Raw genomic sequence first — 21475 nt, 5'->3', positions numbered from 1 at the left:
TGTTATTATACAGGTAACTTGCTTCTCGTTTTCTGCAGCTTCCTGGACTGTTTTGCCAACTTAATTCTCTATTAGCTTTGAAGGAGCTTTGTTCCCAACAGGGGTCATTTAATAGCATCCAGCTGACCTTTTAACTTTTCAAATAATCCTCTTAATCCTTCCCTTCTTATTTTTCTCATCTGGAGTGAATTTGCTTCAGTCAGTATGTTAGCCAGTCATGCATGTCAGCCAGTCTAACATGGTTATATGGGGACTACGACACCTCCCTCATCAAGGTTGGTAAATATGCTCCTTGTCTGAATGAAATTCCAGTGAATAACAGTGCATTTAGGAATGATGAATTGTTGGCTGCTTGCCTGTCTGGTTAAAGCCAGGCATTGCTGGAATTGAGAAGGTTTTAACCTTTGCATCAAAGAGCTAAAAATTAAGAAGAATAATTAGAATAACTCAGAACCATAGATCATCAAAGCCAAAGCAAACTTACAAAGTCAAAAACTACATCCTCAACCTTCCTTCTCAGGACACCAGGATATCTGTTTATTCTTATCTGAAGTTTCATCTCAAACCACTGGAGAGGTATGACCAAAATCTCCATAAGATCCTCAAAATCTATTGCAATATGTACAAAATGCTGGAGGAACTCTGCAGGTCAGAAGGCATCTATTCAAGGGAGCAAACAATTGATGTCTAGACTCTTCATTGGAACTCCTCCTAATCTATTGCCATGGTAAAGGAGTTTTTGTCTGTGCCCCCCCCCCCAAAACAATGTTCCTGGTATAATGCTTATATCACACTTAACCACCTCGTCTTCCACAATACCAAGAGCAGATTCACAAACAAAAGCACTCTACTCTGAGCTTGGTCACAGCAAGAGATTTCTGGGACAGAGAAAAGCTTCAATGACAAATAACTCTTCAAAGTCTCCTTGAGAAAGGTGACATACTCATGGGTATTTCTGTCCCATAACCATTCAAATTAGAGGAGCATCATTCCAGAATGATGCTCTTATTACCTTGAATCTCTGTGCCAAGGGCATGTAAAGGGCAAATACAAGTAGTGAAAGAAGCATATTAAACCCCAAACATCCATTCACCATCCCATCAGTCACCACTTGGCACAACTGTGGTAGGGTTTGTGGATCCAGCCTAATATAACAGAGTGCTTTTCAGAAGGTTTACAGACAGACATACTTTATTGATCCCGAGGGAAATTGGGTTTTGTTACAGTCGCACCAACCAAGAATAGGGTAGACAATATAGCAATATAAAACCATAAATAATTAAATAATAATAAGTAAATTATGCCAAGTGGAAATTAGTCCAGGACCAGCCTATTGGCTCAGGGTGTCTGACGCTCCTAGGGAGGAGTTGTAAAGTTTGATGGCCACAGGCAGGAATGACTTCCTATGAAGCTCAGTGTTGCATCTCGGCGGAATGAGTCTCTGGCTGAATGTACTCTTGTGCCTAACCAGTACATTATGGAGTGGATGGGAGTCTTTGTCCAAGATGGCATGCAACTTGGACAGCATCCTCTTTTCAGACACCACCATCAGAGAGTCCAGTTCCATGCCCACAACATCACTGGCCTTACAAATGAGTTTCTGAACAACATTTAACATCTGGCTACAGACCAGGTGACTGGAGACATCCTCGTACAAATGGGGAGAAAAGGGGAGGGAAGTGGAGAGGCTGATGAAGAGAAATCCCCGAATTTGGAGAGTAAGGAGTCCAGCATCGTTAAACAAAGAAACTTGAGGATTTGCAAGAAGCCAGAAGGGAGAGAGAGAGAGGGGTTACAGAGTATTGTGGAGTTGGGGGAAGTTGATACTTTAGGCACGCCTGAGGTTATCAGAGGCAGATGAAAAAAACAGATAAGCACTTTAAAATCAGGGTATTGCAAAATCAGGAAGCAATAAGACTAGCACACACAAGCATGTATACAAACATATTGTGTATGTAATTTTACATATAAAATTATGTCTATTCTTTGCGGTCTGTTTTTAGAATCTTGTGTCACTTTAGGGAAACAGCGACATCTGTGAAATGGTGTTTTGGGGAATGAATTGATAGTTTCACTTTAAAAGTTATGACTAAAATCACAACACATTCTAACATTATAATCAGATGTGAACATAAAACCCCAGTTACGATCAGCAGTCCCAGTTATCCATCATTTATCAGCAAGGAATTTTACTTTGGTAACACAATAAGTTTCAGCTACCTTGCAGAAACCTAGTGCAGCATTTACATTAAATAAATATTTTATGCAGTTTATCATCTCATGTGCCTGCAAAATGTTCACTGAGTCCTTATTCCTGACCTTGTGGAATTTCTTGAGAATCGGAGCAGTTGGACTGACCTCCGAGCTGTGATTTCAGGAACATGTGGCTAGCCACATAGAGGAATAAAAAGTTAAAGGCATCTGAAAGTGCTCAGCAGGTCAGGCAATATTTGTGGAGAGAGAATGTTTTGGGTCAAAGATGTTTCATCAGAAGCCTTCGAAGGTCATTGAACCTAAAGGACACTCACGAGCACTGGGTGTATAGTGCGCCTGTTTCTAATCCTTTTATTGACCCATGAATCATTTACCAGATGGAGAATTGCAGGAAATAGTGCAGCCCCTGACAACCCATGCTCCGAATCAGGTCAGTAAGCCACTACCACTTGAACAACTTATCAAATTATTAACCGACTTCACAGTAGAACGCTGAATGATTAAGAATGGGTCTCAACTTTTGATCACTAAGAAACACTGTGGGGCTTCTTGTTAGTGTAACCGTTAGCCAGGGTTCAATCCCTGCTGCTGTCTTAAGGAGTTTGTATGTTCTCCCTGTGCCAGCCAGTGGTGTAGTGGCATTAGTACTGGACTTCGAGGTGAATGGTCCAGGATCCAAATCCGGCTAACTCCTTGCACGCTTTCCAAATTGCTAAAGAAATGGTAAGGTTGCCGCCCGATGTGCCGCAAGGTGTGGAGAGGAATAACAAGGTTTTCCCTGTGACCACGTAGATTTCCTCTGGGTGCTCTGGTTTCCTCCCATGTCCCAAAGACATATGGTTAATTGGCCACATGGGCAGTGCCGGCTCATTGCACCAGAAAGGCTTGTTACCGTGCTGTATTTTGAGATAATTTTTTTTAAATTATTCATTTACGGGATGTGGGCGTGGTCAGCTAAGCCAGCATTCATTGCCCATCCCTAGTTGCCCTTGAGGAGGTATGATGAGCTGCTTCCTTGAACTGCTGCGGTCCCTGAGGCGTAGGTACACCCACAGTGCTGTCAGGGAGGGAATTCCATGATTTTGACCCAGCAACAATGAAGGAAAGATGATATGTTTCCAAGTCAGGATGGTGAGTGACTTGGACGGCTCAAGAGCTTTTATCAAATGGAAGATGGGAACTTAGTGAGTGACATGTTGGAAAATCAGTTTGCTTTATCAATTATGCATAAGCCTAGAGATACCACTGACTCAAATATAACTTTCTGGTGACATAGTAGGTCCTTGATTGAATTTCCTGGAGCTTGGTTTATTATTGTCTGAATGCAGTGAAAAGCATTTGTTTGTATACAATCCAAATAGATCATTTCATGCATAAGTACGTTGAGGTAGTAAAAAGGAAAACAGAAAGCAGAATGAAGTATTACAGTTACAACGAAAATGCACTGCAGGCTAACAAACAGAGGACAATCCAGGGCAGAGAAGGCCGAGTCTCATAGCACCAAGAGATGAGCTCTGGACTCCAGACTAGATAAAGGCCTGCTTATGCCTCAAGTCACTCTTTTACCACAGGTCAAGCTTCAGTTAAAATTGCCTTGCCAATTCATTGGCACAATAGAACTCTGACAAAAATACACAACATCTTCCCTGCTTTAGTTGAACATCCCCCATGTCAATGAGTTAAAATTGAAAGCAGTTAGAAATGAATAGGGCATGAGTGATTAAATTACTTGTTCACGTTTAAATGCCCACTCACTTGGTTTACACAGATCTAGTAGGATTAAGATCTAACACCGGGTATCGATCGGAATAGTTAATCACTGTAGGAAGCTGCAGATTGCTGGTTTAGGATCCTAGGTGGGTCAGGGAAACTATTTATTACCCTTAATCAATCTGTCCTTAATTGGCCCTTAATTGGCCAACTCAATACAACCAAGCACAAATTAATCCTTAATTATTTTATTGAATTCCATGTCATCTGCCTCGGAGCATGCATTTATCGCTAATTGCTGTACATTGGATATCTCATCATCATCTATTACACATATATTTATAAAGCTGTAATAGAATATTATCACTGATAATACTGGAATGTCCTCAGTCTAATGAAATAGATCTAATAAAGTAATGTTAAGTGGTGATGAATCTCGTGGATAATGCAACCGTTCTTAATTTCTTCATGCAAGCATTCTGACACTTCACAGAACAACAAGGTAATTGAATTTAACCCACCTGGGCTTTGGATGGGTAAATCTAACGTTCCCCCATTTTATTCCTGCTGCCATTGTGTAGATCAACATTTTCAATATTATTTGCATTTGGTAGTTGAGTTGCTTCATGGGTATTTGTAAATCATGATCCTGATGGCCATTTTGGACTTGTGCACAGATTTAACGAGGAAATACAAGACTTTGGCTGGTTCCAGGAAATTCCCATCAGAGCTGTTACCACCTAGTTCAGTTGGTTGGAGTTTGTGCAGACTGTGTCCCTGCACTGTTTGTTAAATCAGAGCATTGACCATGTACACTTCCAAACACTGTCAGATTTTCTTCCCCACAGTTGTTAATTTCTCATTTCAAATGGTGCAGAAGAAGGCCTTTCAGCCCATTGAGTGTCTGACAGCTTGCAGTGTCTAATGCTGCAGCTGTGGAGAAGCAGACATAGAAAGAATGAATTTTGACCATGGTGAATGAGACACCGAGCAAGTAAGCTGCTTTATCCTGGACAGTGTCAAGCTTCTTGTATAGCTGAAGCTCCGCTCATCCGGCAAGCAGTGGAGATTCCATCATGATCCAGACTTGTACATTGTAGATAGTGGATAAGCCTTTGGCTGTCAGGAGGTGAGTCACTTGTGACTGAATCTTCAGACTCCTACCTTCTCTTGTAGCCACAGCAGTTTTATGGCTGGTTCAGATGATTTTCTGTTCACTGTTGTGCATTTAATATTTCAGTAACATTTGAGGAATATTGTAAATATATTGTTTGATTAAGCATTCTTTGTTTAAATAATTCATTATCAGTTGAATGTAAAAGTACGTAAATGGCATTTGTCATTATGCCACCACGTCACAAGTGTGCTCCTTGCTAGAAGTAAAATGAAACTAAGGCGTGCATCTCCTGGCTCCATGTTGTTCTTTCAATTAGTTTTATGTTTTAGAGTTACAGAACATAACAGTGGCGACAGGGAAGTTTTAAACAAACCTACCTGTTGAAGCACAGCAAGATGCTCAAGTTAAAAAAAAATGTGCAGCACATGCTTCTTCAGGAAGGGACAGAATCAGCTGATTTAAGAACAAAAAAGCAGAAAATGGATGAAATTCAGGGGTTCATAAACAGTGAGTACTGGGTGACTGTAAAAAAAAGACTTAAGAAAGCAGAAATAGCTGGCTTCATCAGTAGTTTTTGCCAGGATACTGACTCACCAGCCATTGGACCTTCCAGATTGAGGTGTATTTTTACTACAGTCAGTTGAAACACCTTGACTGCATACAGGTCACCAAAAACAGGTCTCCACTTAACTAATTATGTGGCTTTTAAAACCAATTGGCTGTACCAGTCTGTCATATTAAAGGGAGCAAATACTTACACAATCATTTTGTGTTTTATATTTGTAATTAACTTAGATCACTTTGTAGAGATCTTTTTTCAATTTGATACGAACGAATCTTTTTCTGTTGATCAGCATCAGAAAAGCCAAATTAACTCCACTGTGATTCAATGTTGTAAACCAATAAAACATGAAAACTTCCAAGGGGGAGGGCAAATACTTTTTATAGGGACTGTATATGTACACACATGCAGTTTTGCTGTTACAAAACATAACATTCATGAGTCCAATGGTAAACCACTGAATGTCAGGAGTAAGTGGCCAGTCTCTCTCAGAGGTGATCACGGCCTGGCAATTTTGTAATACTAATGTTACTTGACATTTATCAATCAATGCTTAAATGTTGTTTAAATCTTGCTACATGGAGGCATGGACTGCTTCAGGTGATTAGGAGTTTAAAATGGAGTAAAATAGTATCTAACTATCAATGAGCATTCCCATTTTTTAACCTTGTGATGAGAGGAAAGCCAGTGACGAAGCAGATGAAGATGGTTGGGCTGAGGATCCGACCTGAGGAGCTCAGGGAGAGATGGAGACATGAGAGAATGCAGTTGCTGGAATCTGGAGCAACGAACAATCTGCTGGAGGAACTCAGTGGGTCAAGCAGCATCTGGGGTGGTGGAGGAGGGAAGGAACTGTCTGCACATCGGATAGGTAGGATTTCGACAGATGATGTTCGGCCCACCGAGATTGCCCTGCGGATTGTTTGTCACTGCTGCAGTGATGTCCTGGGTTGACGTCCAGTAGCCACAGCCATCATCCTTTGTGTGAGCTGCAGCCCCCGCTACCAAAGTGCTTTAATATTGATGCTCATTGACTTCAGCACTCTGAGAGCATCTTGAAAGCCGGGCAATGCATTCAAAAGCACATTGTGATAAAACATGTCATTTCAGATGTTACTTGTGTATCATCTGCCCGTTGTGTGCATTGGTTAATATTCAGAGCTACCTTTGAAAGCGTTTTCCAAGAACACTGCTGGTGAGTTCACTACCAGGTGTTCATATCACTGTTCACAGTGTGCTGTGTTTATAATGAAAGTATCAGTCATGTTTTGTGCATCCTGAATTTTTAAGCAACACATATTCTGAGTAAGATTTATTGGGTCAATGAAGCTGTTTTTTTTCACAATGACCACTCCTTTTATTATGCAGAAAATGCACACAAATTGATACTGCTCAAATGATAGGAAGGATTTATTTGAAGTATTATCAACTTAAAGCAGAAGGGACATAAACATACATTAAACAGCACCGTGACCTTGGTTAAATCTGAACTCCTGTCGACCACATGGCTTTGCCCTGAATGCTGTTGATTTCTTCTGCATCCCAAGACAGACTGGTAGTTAGGTTGTTTGATTGCTGTAATTTACCCCAAGTATAGGGGACTAATGGGAGAATCAGGGAAATGAGCATGTGAGGCAAAGCAAGTGACAGGGAAATAAATGGAGGGATAGGAGCCAGCATGGACTCAATGGGCTGATTGTCCTCCTAGACTGGGCAGTCAACAACACACAGTGATTTTCTGTATTAATGTCAGATCCAAGACACAGCAAATCAGGTTCAAATCAAATAAATAAACTGAACTCATCAGGAAAAAAAGCAGTTAGATTATGAGAACCAAAAATGTGAATAATAGCACTATCAACAAAATAGGATCGTTAGTGAATTACACTTGTCTCAGTCTTTTTAAGCAGGAATCATAGAGTTTTTAAGGAGGCCGAACAGTAAAGATACAACTAATTTATCTAATTAATGATAGCTCACGTTAGCTAATTAAATTTCCTATTCACCGTACATCTGCATATCTCTCACTCACAGCAGTTAAGCTTCCCATTGAGTAAAGCTCCCTAGCCACATGCTGTGATGATGGGCTGGTCTTTTCCAAAACTGCACTAACATCTGTAGTCTGCACCCCTCCCCTTGCACCATATGTGTGACAGATTTGTAAGTCTCTGTCTTCTCGAATTCCTATCTCCAATCCTCTCTGATTTCAGCTATCATCTTGGGATACAGCAGTGCTTTTTGAGTAATTATTCTTCCCACTAAGCTCTATTCTGCCCAGACATTAGGATAGTTTTCTACAGAAGGAATACTTTATCAGCGATGAATCCTCTAACTTGATGAATGTTAAGGAGACTAACACAGTGGTGCAGCTAGAGCTGCTCCAGCCACTCAGTTTCAGTCTCAACCTCTGATGCCTTTTCCCTGTGACTGCATGAGTTTTACATTGGGTGCTGTAGTTATCTCCCTCAATCATATGTAGATTGATAGATTAATTAAGCGCAGGAGATTAATCCTAGTGCATTGGTTGGCCGTAGAATCATGGGAATGCAGGCAGAAAAGGTTGCAGGGAAAATTAGTGGGGATCGGGAATATTCTGCTGTGCCAGTGTAGACTCGATGGGTCAAAATGTCTTTCTCCTGTATTGTAAGGAAACGCAATCAATATGATCAATTATAATTTGAGATTAGCCTCAAAAAAATTGCTGGTTGCTGGCTGATTTAATGGGATTCACTGTAATCAGAAGTTCCTGGGATAGTAACAGAGTAAATCATGTAAGGTATTTGGACAAGTAAGGATGGAAGACAAGTCAGTAGTTACCCAGAGATGCTTGGGTTCCTGGAAATGATCCTGGGGATGAAAGGGTTAACATATGGGTTAAAAGAATAAAGGGGGAATCTCATTGAAACCTACCGAATTGTGAAAGGCTTATACAGAGTGGACATGGAGAGGATGTTTCCAATAGTAGGAGAGTCTAGGACCAGATAACTCAGCCTAAGAATAGAACAGAGATGAGGAGGAATTGTTTTTTTAGCCAGAGAGTGGTGAATCTATGGAATTCATTAACACAGACGGCTGTGGAAGCCAAGTCATTGGGTATATTTAAAGCAGAGGTTGATAGGTTCTTGCTTAGTAAGGATGTCGGGGGTTACAGGGAGAAGGCAGGAAAATGGAGTTGAGAGGTGAAGCAGACTCGATGGGCTGAATGGCCTAATTCTGCTGCTGTGTCTTATGATCTTATGGATTCCAGGCCATCAGCTAATGTGTGTGTCTGTCAACCTTTTGCTCTGTTGCAAGAGCAGCCTCTTCAGGCTCTGAGTTATTATGCAGAGCTCAGTTAGGTATGAGCATAATGGCTGAAGGAAATTAAATACTAAAATAAATCAGGAACACTTATCAACAAAATGTGGCCATTTGGAATTGTGTAACATTTTCTGCAAAGTTTGAGTTTCTGAAAGAGGCCATTGTGTATTCTGAGGAACAGCTCACTTCAAAAGGAGCTTTCCGGTAACTCAAAAGCATACGCCACCTTCCTGCTTTCGGGTATGAGTGAGAACAACTAGGATCAGCTTCTTTATAGACAGCTAACAAAAATAACAAAAGAGTTCATTTCAATTCAGTGAAACAGATATCTCCCCCAAGAGGCTTAGATAATGCTTGGCTTCTGGTGACATGATATCATATTTGCCCTTTGTCTTACTCTAGTGATTTATGAAAGGATTAAAAACACCTTCTATCACAAAAATATGAATAACAACCTCTTTAACAATATTGCCTTTAAGCAAGGTGTTTAAAAGCTCCTGCAACCTGAATTATTAACTTTGGTGTCTCTCTCCACAGATGCTGCCTGATTTATTGAGTATTTCCAGCATTTTCTGTTTTTGTTTCAGATTTTCAGCATCTATAGTAAGGTTTTTGATTTTCACTAATACTTATTACAAATTTAGCAAGTATGATAAAGTCCTAACCACAGAGTCACACAGAATAGAAGCATCCACACCATACCCATTTACATTAATCTTAGCCGAATCATCATTTTCCTCACGTTCCCATCAACAGATTCCATCACTCTCCTACACACTGGTGGTAATTTACAGTTGCCAATTAACCTACCAGCACACTTTTGGGAAATGGGAGGAAACTGGAAGACCCAGAAGAAACCCATATGGTCACAATGAGAACAAATAAACACCACAGAGACATCGTTAGAGGTTGGGATTAAACCTGGGTTGCTTCAGCTGTGGTGTAGCAGCTCTACAGGCTGTACCACTGTGCCAGCCAATTCCAAATGATCTCAGCAAATTTGTCTATTCACAGGATGTGAATCTTTAGGTTGACCATTTTTCGTTGTCTTAATTGGCAACATTAACTTTTGCTATTAGGTAAAGAGGACATATTTATGTATTCAGGGGTACAGCACAGTACAGGCCAGTCCGGCCCAACAAGCTGCAATGCCCAGCGACCCACCTATTTAACCCTAGCCTAATCAAGGGACGATTTACAATGACCAATTAACCTACTAATCGGTACGTCGTTGGACTGTGGGAAGAAACCGAAGCACCTGGAGGAAACGCACACGGTCACGGGGAGAACGCACAAACTCCTCATAGGCGGCGACAAAATTGGACTCCAAATTCTGATGCCCTGAGCTGTATTGGTGTCATGCTTACCACTACACTGCCATGGCGCCCACTCTAACGGCCCACATCAACATTAAAGAAAGTTATTGAATCAAACTTTCAAACAGTAAATAATGCACTGATAATCAGAATTATAATATATTAGAACATTAATAATAAATAAAATATAATACCATACTTACAATTATATAGTCCTTACTCTTAAGAAGGCCCTGGTCTCTTTTCATTGTGCTGTTTCTCTGGATCTACAATCCTGTAGATCATCTTTGTCACTTGAAACAACCTTCTATGATGCCTGTTTATTTTTCAACTGTTTTTCAAAGCAGATTGTGCAGCATTTGTTAAAATGTACTTGCATTAACAGAATAGTCTTCATTGTTAGAAGCACTGAGACATGACTAGACTGTGTTCATTATTGAAAAGCCTCATTCAACTGGGAGCTGGGTTGCCTGATAGGACCAGTTGCCTCTGCTGCGCTTGACAAAAAAAAATTCTCTACTACATTATAGAACTCCCCATCACTAATTGCCCCATCCTCAACCAAACACTGCAGATGTGGCAAACCTTTCTCTGAGCTCCTCTGCCAAGTTCTCTCCATGGATTTGCAGTGCAGCCTTAGTCACTGACAAATCCTTCTCTGCCATCTTCTTATTGAGTGCTGTTTGTTTACTAGCAACAGCAAGTCACAATTTGGAGCGAGAACCATTAAGGATGTTCTCCAATAGTGTTGGACACCTTTCTTGCTATAGAGAAAGTGCCTTCTGTCAGAATCAACGAAATTCTGTTTAGTGCCGGTCCCACTGATAGGAACCATATGCTGCCTTGTTCTAGCAATTTAGAATATTCAGGGGGGTCACAAATCAGTAGAGGTTCTTCTACACAAACAGTATAAATGAGAAAGTATTTATAAACTTCACAGTAAAGCACTTCAAGTCAAGTGGAAAACAGTCAGCTGTTGTTTGTAGATACTATGAAAAATGTGAGAACCAAAACCAATACCAAGTTTTTCCCTGGGTTTAACCTGCAATTTTCAGCATGCATAGTTTTTTCTCCTGCTCATTTGTCTTGGTGTTGTCCATATAACGTCCAATAAACTTTTCAGTGGGTTGATTTTTCATGATCGGTTGAAGAAATTAATATTGCAAGTTGGGTGTTTAATCCTTCGAAGAAGTAAACTCCATGAATTTTGTTTTTCTCCCTGGTCATCGGAACCCTAGTTCTGGTGTGAATGTCGCTGGTCTTTTTGTTTGGTGCATCCAAGCTATGTAAGGTAAAAGTACACCATGAAACCACCCATTATTGGGCAGCTGACCATGGTATCATCGAATTCTAAGTGATCGTTGCTGATCTTGTCTGTTCCCATTACTTTCTGTTCCACACACCTAGCTTTGTTCCTAAAACACTCTAATCTCTCACCTAGTTCCCAACAATATTCCTGCCATACTCCCACCATATTCTCATTGTTGGAAGTGTAGGCATGTTTCCAGCCACTTTCTAAGGGTGGATGGCTAAGGCAGAAGCTAATTGAATGTGGCTGACTACCAGTGGCCATCTTGAACTGGGTTCAAGTCTAGTATGCATGTGATTTCTCAAGACAACGCTTGTCACTACTGCACATCATAAAGGTGAGTGTGGTTACTGTGAACAAAGCAAGATTTTATTTTTACATGGAATTCTGAAAGACCTGGATAGAGTGGAAATGGAGAGAATGTTTCCATTAGTAGGAGAGTCTAGAATCCAGGGGCCTCAGAATAAAGGGACATTCCTTTAGAATTCAGGTGGGGAGGAATTTCTTTAGCCAGTGAGAGGTGAATGTGTGGAATTCATTGCCAAACAGAACTGTGGAAGCAAAGTCTTTGGGTGTATTTAAGGCAGAGATTGATAGTTTCTTGATTGGTCAAGAGGTTAAGGGTTATGGGGAGAAGGCAGGAGAATCAGGTTGAAATAAAAACTCCCATGGTTGAGTGACAGTGCAGACTCTATATGTCAAATTACCTAATTCTGCTTCTATACCTTAAGGTCTATCTAAGTTCTTGTGAATTACAGATATTCTACTTTCACTTGTATAGGATCAACTTTATAAAAAGTGACTTAATAAAAAGTCAGTACATCATATTATGGCTTCAATATGGGACTGTTCCATTAAAAACAGAAGGTATGGTCACCCTTCTAATCTATATCCTTGAATTCTGAGTTAATCCTACAGAGTGTATTTGAATCTGAAGCGCTGTTGGTTGCAATTGTGTCACATCTGTGGATAAGGGGATGATCTCAGTAGAGTGTATTTGATTTTTTTTCTGATGGGGCCCTTTCTACAGCATTTTGGTACCAATGCATTCATTTACCTAATCGCAGTTCTGACCTTGAAATGATGCCATTGTTTGTACACTTCTTTATACAAAGGTTACATGGAAAGGAAAGGTTTCTGATCAAGGAATTTTGATCTTAACTGAATGGTTCATTACTTTACAGAACCAGGCGGAAGCTCACTACAAGGGTCACAAACATGCTCGGAAGCTCAAAGCACTTGAGGCGCTGAAAAATAAGCAGAAAGCCGCAGCAGCCAAGGAGGACAACGTAACGCAGTCCGTTCCCAACCTTGACGATACCATGAGCAACCCAGAGAAAACAGGTTAACCGCCCCTTTTTTTTAGATATGGGTAGCTTTCAGCATCTGATCATTGTAGTCTTTTACATAAACTTAGAGATTGAGCAGGTTGTGTTCTGCAGGTTGGGAAACAAATTGTTGAGAAATATAAGACACAGGAGTCATAGAACACTACAGTACAGAAACAGGCCCTTCAGACCATCCAGTCCATGCCAAACAAACCGAGTCCCATCGACCTGAACCCGGACCATAGTCCTCCATACCTCTCCTATCCACGTACCTATCCAAATTCCTCTTAAATGTTGAAATCGACCCCGTGTCCACCACTTCTGCTGGCAGCTCGTTCCACACTCTCACCACCTTCTGAGTGAAGAAGTCCCCCCTCATGTTCCATTTACTCATTTCACCTTTCACCTTTAAACCATGACCTCTAGTTCTAGCGTCAATGGGAAAAGCCTGCTTGTATTGACTCTATCTATACCCTCATAATTTTGTATACCTATATCAAATCTCCCCTCATTCTCCTACACCCCAGGGAATAAAATTCTAACCTATTCAATCTTTCCCCATAATTTAGGTCCTCAAGTCCCAGCAACGTCCTTGCAATTTTTCTCTGCACCCTTTCAATCTTATTGATATCTTTCCTCTAGGTAGGTGACCAGAACGGCACACAATACTCCAAATTAGACCCCAGCAACATAACATCCTAACTCCTGTACTCAATACTCTGATTTATGAAGGCCAATGTGCCAAAAGCTTTCTTTATGACCCTATCTACCTGTGATGCCACTTTCAATGAATTATGGATCTGTATTCCCAGATCCTTATGTTCTACCCCAATCCTCAGTGCCCTACCACTTACTGTGTAAGTCCTACCCTGTTCAACACCTAACACTTCTTTGCATTAAATTTCATCTGCCATTTTTCAGCCCATTTTTCTAGGTGATCGCGGTCTCATTAAAAACTTTGATAGTCTTCCTCGATGTCCACCAAGTCCCTCCCCCCACCCATCTTAGTGCCATCCACAAATTGATCCAGTTTACCACATTACCATCCAGGTCATTGATATAGATCACAAACAACAATGGACTCAGGACCGATCCCTGTAGAACACCACTAGTCACAAGCCTCCAGCCAGAGAGGCAACCATCTACTACCACTCTATGCTTTCTCCCACAAAGCCAATAACTAATCCAATTTGCTACCTCATCTTGAATACCAAGCGACTGAACCTTCCTGACCAATCTCCCATCCAGAAATCTTGTCAATGCCTTGCTAAAGTCCATGTAGACAACATCCACTACCTTTCCTTCATCAACTTTGCTGGTAACCTCCTCAAAAAAACTCTCTAAGTTTTTAGGTAGACACAACCTACCATGCACAAAGCCATGTTAACTATCCCTAATCAGTCCCTGTCTATCCAAATACTTATATACTAAGTCCCTTAGAATAAATCCAATAACTTTCCCACTACTGTCAAGCTCACCAACCTATAATTTCCTGACTTATTCTTGGAGTCTTTCTTAAACAACAGATCAATATTAGCTATCTTCCAATCCTCCAGCACTTCACCCGTGGCGAAGGAAATTTTAACTACTTCTGTTAGGGCCTCTGCAAGTTCTGTGGTGCGCAAAATGCCCCGACTGATCCCGCTTGCTTTCATCAAATCTCGCTCCCGCTATGCACAATCCAACGGCTCCTCGCCATGTGTGGTGCGCAAAATGTCCTGACAGAACTCACTGGCTTTTTTTTTCAAATCTCGCTCCCGCTACGCACGATCCAACGGCTCCTTGTGGTCTGTGGCGCGCAGAATGACCTGACTGACCCAGCTTGTTTTTTTTTCAAATCTCGCTGGAGAGGTTCTGCAGATGCTGAAAATTTTGAGCAACACACACAAAGTGCTGCAGGAACTCAGCAGGTCAGGCAGCATCTATGGAGGGAAATGAGCAGTTGATGTTTCAGGCCGTGACTCTTCATCAGGATTAAAAATTAGATTAGCCAATCTTTAATCCTGATGAAGGACTAGAAAGCAAGGGGGCAGGAGCCTGAATAAGGTGGGTGGAGTGGGAGGAATATAAACAGACAGTCGATAGGTGAGATCAGCTGAGGGGAAAGTTACGTCGGTGGGGAATGGGGGCGATGAGATGAGTCACCAGCCCATCACCTCCTTCTAGTTTCCCACTTCCTTCTATTTATTCTACTGTCCACGCCTATTATATTCCTTCTTCAGCCCTTTACCTCTTCCACCTATGTCTTCCCAGTTTCTCATATCATCCCACCTTCCCCTAACCTGGTCTCATTCGTCACCTGCCAGTTTATACTCTTCCCCCTCCTCTCCCATTTCCCACCGTCTTATTTTGGCTTTTGTCCCCCTCCTTTCCAGTTCTGAAGAAGGCTCTCAGCCCGAAATGTCAACTCTTTACTCCCCTCCACAGATGCTGCCTGACCTGATGAATTCCTTCAACATTTTGTGTGGGTGGAGAAAAAATTAAATTGCAAATGTACAGTGAACCTGTCAGCATTTGGGAGAAGGGTTGCTGTTTCTGGTGTAGCTGTTCAGTAGTCTATTTTGTCAAAGAATCGCAATAAGATTTAGCGTTAGATCATGAAACATCAAATGTTTGGGCTCTCTTCAAACCCAACAAAGGGGGACTTGCATTTCTATTGCACCTTTCACAACTTCTTTCCAAACAGCCTTAAAACTTGTTAATTGCTTTAGTACAGAGGTTAATGTTTCAATATAATAAACAAGAACCCCAATTTGCATTGACCCTTATTTCCTTATGACATGAAAAGATGTCATTTCAGTCCAAACCAATCCCAATCCCCAGTGATTTTCCCGCAGTCTATTCATTCCTTCCATCACCCCGCCCCTGGACCCTGTACATCTTTGGAATGTGGAAGGAAACAAGTGCACTTGAGGGAAATCCAGGTGGTAATAGACCGAAGGTACCAGCTTCTCATTGAGATTGCCGGAGGTAAGGATTGGACCCAGGTCTCTGATGCTGGGAGATAGCAGTTGTACCAATCCCACCATTCTGTTCTCCTACAACCTGCAATGCTGCAATTTGTTCTTGTGATATTAACTGAGGGTTTGGTATTGTCCAGGGTACCAGGGAGAGAACAGCCTCGATCTCCTTAAGTGAGGCTACAGGCTCTTTTACTCTCACCTAACAGTGACAAAAGTGTTCTTTAATTTGCGCAGCACTCCCTCTGTTGTTAGAGCTTTCCCAGGATAGGACACCTCCTTGTATTAAACAGGCATTGCATAAATTGCTTTCTAAGTGATTAAAACAGCATATGGCTGCTTTAACACCATTGTTCCAAGGCAGTGTCGCACTTCTGCATTGAAAGTAAATGGCCTTGGGCCATTCAATGTGAAAATTTCAAACTGGCAGTCTGACACAAGATGTGTGAAACCACCACTAACCTTACACTCCCTGGGCTTCAAAGCAGTCACAGTCTGACTCCAATCCTGTGTCAATCCATGCCCATTCAATGTCCTAGCAAATACTGTAGTTTTAAAGAAGACAAGGGAAAGAATATTCTCATCCAAAGTAAAATCCAAGTGTTTGTGTTCATCCAATTTAGACCATAAAACATAGGAGTAGAATTAGGCCATTTGGCCCATTGAGTCTGCTCCGCATTCCATCATGGACAGTGCTCCTTCTCACTACTCTAGGTGATCCACAATGATGAGGTACAACTACAGTGTCAGTTGGGACCACTGCAATGGACTTTGTTAAATTAATGTAATGTATTACACCTTTCATTTGTTATTTTAAACAGTAGAATTTGGCACTTTAAATTTCAGATAATTAACACTGTGGAAATTGTATATTTCTGATTATCAATCCATTTCCAATGTCTAGTAGGCTGTGGATGTTTATATTGCAAATGTTTTATTGGTCACAGTGCTCCGTTAACAATTAATAATCTATTGTTACGTTGCCAGAGTAAACACGCTCCGTGTCACACCTCTGGTAACATTATGACAACACACCAAATGTGGCTCAAAGGAAATTCCAGCTCATGTAGTGATCTGCTCTGATTTGGCATTAGCAACTACATGTCCTCGATCTCCTTCACACATTCATTAAGCCCCTGCTTTTCCTCACCAAGCAACTCACTCCTGAAATCACACAGATCAATGGTTCCTTTGAGACTAAGAAGGCATGAAGCCACCTCCACGTTCCTACCACACTCTCCCCCCACCCCCCACCTCCAGCCTCAGGCTAACAATGTGGCCTTGGTTCCCATTTCAGTATTTGTTTTACAAAGGCTAAGAAGCAGTGCATTGCTGAGCAAGTTGCCTCACTTCCGAACAATTGGGCACTTGGCATTCTTTGCCTGGCAAGATCATTGTGCCAGACATATGTCTGTGGCAGCAATATCTGGCAAAATGATCACAGCAAAAAGTTGTTATGTACGATCAGCTGTGGCTGCATTCCCTCAATGGATATGAGCATTTACAAATCGAGTTGACAGTTTCGTTACATGATATTCTGCCATGCACTGTCTCACCTCTATTCTCTTCCCTTTTATCCCCTGCCATTACCAACTCCATGACAAACCATCTTCCTCTGTCAGAAAGTGATCAGATTTCTCATGATTCAGTTAGATGATCATTGTATGCCCTTGTCTGTCACTCTGATTTTGTTGATTGACACCTGTTCAAAGTAAGTGCGCAAAGATGCACTGTAATATATTCTTGACCTTGGATAGCAATAGAATTGTGATGGGTTCTCCTTACAATAACAGTTAAAGAACACATAAGCTTAACCAAAATTGTTTGTTCTAACTCTGATGGCAAGCAACATGAAGCGTTTATGTTATACATGTGATGATGTCACAACATCCTCAGATCATGTGACTTATTTGCATAATGAGATGCAAATATATCACACACCACCTTTGTTAATGCCCCATTGGTTTTTCTCCCAGACGATTCTCAAACTGTGTCTTGGAGATTAATCTTCATTTATGGGAAACTAAGACAATTACCTGTGTTGGGTGAAACTGAATCCTCAAAAACATGTCTCAGCATTGTTTAGGTACCCCCACTCCCCCAAGTAAAGGAATAATATACTTTATGCGTTTGAGAATGCTAACCTTTGGTCAAAGGTGTCACCACACTAGCGCACTTCAAAGCAAAATGTCTATAACAACCAACGGTCTACATGCGCTGAAAAAAATGGAGGTCTATGTGGGAGGGGAGGGTTAGCTTGATCTTAGAGTACGTTAAAAGGTGGACACAACATTGTGGGCTGAAGGGCCTGTACTATGCTGTACTGTTCTATGTTCTATGAACCCAAATTTTCATTGAATGTTGAAGCAAATAGTCTCTACTGAGTCTCCCAAAAATGTACAGACCTTTTGGGATATTAAAAGGGTTGCCACAATGGTTGTTCAGGTAATAATTACCTGAGCAAGTAAATAAAAACACAACCAAATGGAACAATGAGATGGGCAGCCGCTACATCAGAGCTGGCCCAGTCTGCTCATATACAGGTAAAAGCAGAAAGTGCTGGAAACACTGAGCATCTATGGAAAGAGAACCAATTAATGTTCCAAATCCAGAACCTCCATCATATCTGGGAGACAGAGGAATCATGCTAGTATAGGTTACAGAGAAAATGAGGAGAGGGATGAGCAGAAAAAAAAGGAATACCTCTGTTAGGGTGAGACCAGATATCCTAATGTGGCCATTAGGGGACTATTAAATTAAGATGCATAATCTGATTTCAAAGGCCTGTAACTATTATCTGGTCACAGGCTTTTGGAAAATTTCCCTTTATTCCATACATTCTTTCCTCTGTGTTACCGAAATCTATTTTTCTCTCTTTCTCAGTTCAAATGAAGGATGCCAGGTAAAATTTGAAGAACAAGGGCATTGCACAGACAGTATCCCAATGAGTTATCAGGATTGAACTTCAGGCCACCGTAATAACATCCACACCCAAAATGTATTTCTCTCAGATTTAGACAAAATGAAGTGAAACAGAACTTGGATTTATGGAGTATTATGATTATTAGTTTTAAAAAGAAGATTTGGGTTCACATAATTGAATCTTAGATCCTGATTATTATATTTGGAGAAGCACTGTCACAATAATCTGTTAGCATCCGAGAAAGGCTGCAAATTCATGAAAGGGCTCGTTTTATTGGTTGAATCTTGTTCAGTATCAGCAGTATATTTCCATCCATCTGTCTTTATTTGTATTGAATAACGAATAAGTAGAAAACTGTTGACAGAAATAGTGCAAAGTATCAGTGTGAGAGTAATAATGTGTGGAAAAAAATTATGAAACATAAAAACATAAATAAATCCTGAGTAAAGTAAAACAGTTGGAGATGAGCCAGGATATCAGGAACGGAATTAAAGAAAAATGTGTGGATGTAGAATAAAGCCAGCTATTGATTTAGCCCTGTGCTAGGGTTTATAAAGTAAGTCTCAGGTGTACTTCTCCTTTGTATATATTATTTTATTTTATTCCATCTGGTGGCTAGGTCTAATGTCAACACTTCTAAAAACCTACTTTTTTAATTTGGCCTACATAAAAGATTGCTTACTGCCTGGTGATGCTGATTACAGTTACATAATTTGAAATATTCTATTACATTTTATTCTATATAATGTTTGATTTTTTAAATTTGTCTTGTATTTTATGACTATATTGATTTATCTTTACAATCTATGTAAAACACTTTGAGCCTGCATCTTAATGTATGAAAAATGCCATAAAAATTGTTATTATTGTTATTTTTATTTTTTCTCAGCTCAAGCTGGTAAAACCTGAGATATGGGCATAGCCAAGCATACTCATTTGTCAATTGCTAGGAACTTTCAGACTATTCTGGTGGTGTTTAATATTGTGGCTTTCTGGAGATTTACATAGATATTGCTGTATAACCCTAATTGTTTAATGTTATTGTGTAGTGACTTTCAGATGACACCAGTTGTAGATATTACTATCAGGACAATGTATTTATGTTCCATAGTCTTTCAGTTTCCTCTTTTAATTCAGCATATTTCTGGTGTTTTTAACTTACTGATTTCTGTATGTTGTGTGATTGGAACGGTTATATCTTATCAAGTAAGTTGTTCCTGCTTGTTTATCCTCTATTATTATATCTGGATGGTTATTAAGAATTGTCCTATCTGTAATAATTAATCAGTCATAATATAATCTGTGGTATTCTGACACTGAAACTGGATTAGGCTTGTGTTTATAGTAAGATATGATTTCATTTATGAGTTTGTATTTTAAAACAAGATTTTGGTGAATGACATTTGCCACTTGAGTGTGCCTGCCTAAGTAGGTCAGATTTAGTTAAACTGCTACAGAATCCCACAATGTGTTGGTTTACAATTATTGTTATTATCATTAAACAACCTGCACAGGTTTATAATGTGAATGCTTTTTCTGATGCTGAGCCAGCAAGGTGTTGAGGGAGGATTGTCCCAGCTGTAAGACAGGGGTTCAATTCCCACTGCTGTCAGTAAGAAATTTGTACATTCTTCCCGTGACCACGTGAGTTTCTTCTGGGTGCTCCAGTTTCCTCCCACATTTTCCAAAAAGACATACTGGTTAGGGTTAGTAAGTTGTGGATATACTGTGTTGGCACCGGAAGCATGACAACACAGGCTGGGTCAATTGTTGGCACAAATGACACATTTCACTGTATGTTTCAATGTATGTGTAGCAAATAAAGCTAAGCTTTATCTTTAAATATCACCCTCCACCCACCCCGCCACTACCATGACACTGATGCCTTTGAAGGAAATTCGAGACTTATTTTGTGGAAAGGATTATGATTCAGTGTATGGGAAGTGAATATTTCAACTACACAGACTACAAGGAAGCTCTTATTCAGACCTGTAAATGTTGTTTTGAACCCTGCAACAGTTTGTGTTGTAAAGGGATTGTGCTATTAGACTGAACCTAATGTAACCAATTACATGTACCCAGGGATATGCAGCTTGCTCTGTTTGGCCTGGAATCAAATCCAGTTCCTGGAGATAAAGAAAGAATAGTCTGGAAATTCTGTCTCACACTCCGATGGCCAATGGGAGGAATTTTCATGAATGTGGCGTTGGGGATTGTCCAGATCAACAAGAGAATTTTTATCATGGTCACACTTATTACCATATGTAATACTGCGATGTGCTTTCATGGTAAGCTCCTAATGCAGTAGTACTCTGCTAAAGCACTGCTGGAAGTTATGGGGGAACTGCTCAGAAGAACAACAGTGGGGTGGGGGGCATAGGAGCTGGCAGCCCTCTTCTACAAAGTTGGATTAGGAATTCTGTGGTGAAGATGATCAACAGACATGCATTCTACTTGATGATCTACTAGCCAAGTGGGAGAAACCACTGAATTACTCACAAGAGAAAATCTGCAGATGCTGGAAATCCAAACAACACACAAAATGCTGGAGGAACTCAGCAGGCCAGGCAGCACCTATGGAAAAGAGTAAAGACTAGATGTTTCAGGCCAAGACCCTTCATGATAAAGGTTCTCGGCCCAAAACTCTCTTCCATAGATGCTGCCTGGCCTGCTGAGTTCCTCTAGCATCTTGTGTGTGTTGCTACTAAATTACTCGGTCACTTATCCCTTCACTCC

General features: G+C 40.7%; 1 protein-coding gene across 1 annotated transcript in view; it reads left to right on the top strand.

Annotated features, from left to right (window-relative positions):
• The window catches only part of znf385c (zinc finger protein 385C), a 207456-nt gene that overhangs the window by 165907 nt on the left and 20074 nt on the right, over nucleotides 1-21475 (top strand). The window contains exon 4 of the mRNA XM_059956449.1: nucleotides 12713-12872. Within this exon, the coding sequence (XP_059812432.1) occupies nucleotides 12713-12872 (160 nt within the window). The remainder of the gene's footprint in view (nucleotides 1-12712; nucleotides 12873-21475) is intronic.

Source organism: Hypanus sabinus, chromosome X1 (assembly GCF_030144855.1).
Source record: "Hypanus sabinus isolate sHypSab1 chromosome X1, sHypSab1.hap1, whole genome shotgun sequence".
Lineage (NCBI taxonomy): Eukaryota > Metazoa > Chordata > Chondrichthyes > Myliobatiformes > Dasyatidae > Hypanus > Hypanus sabinus.
This window is presented reverse-complemented; position numbering and strand designations above follow the sequence as displayed.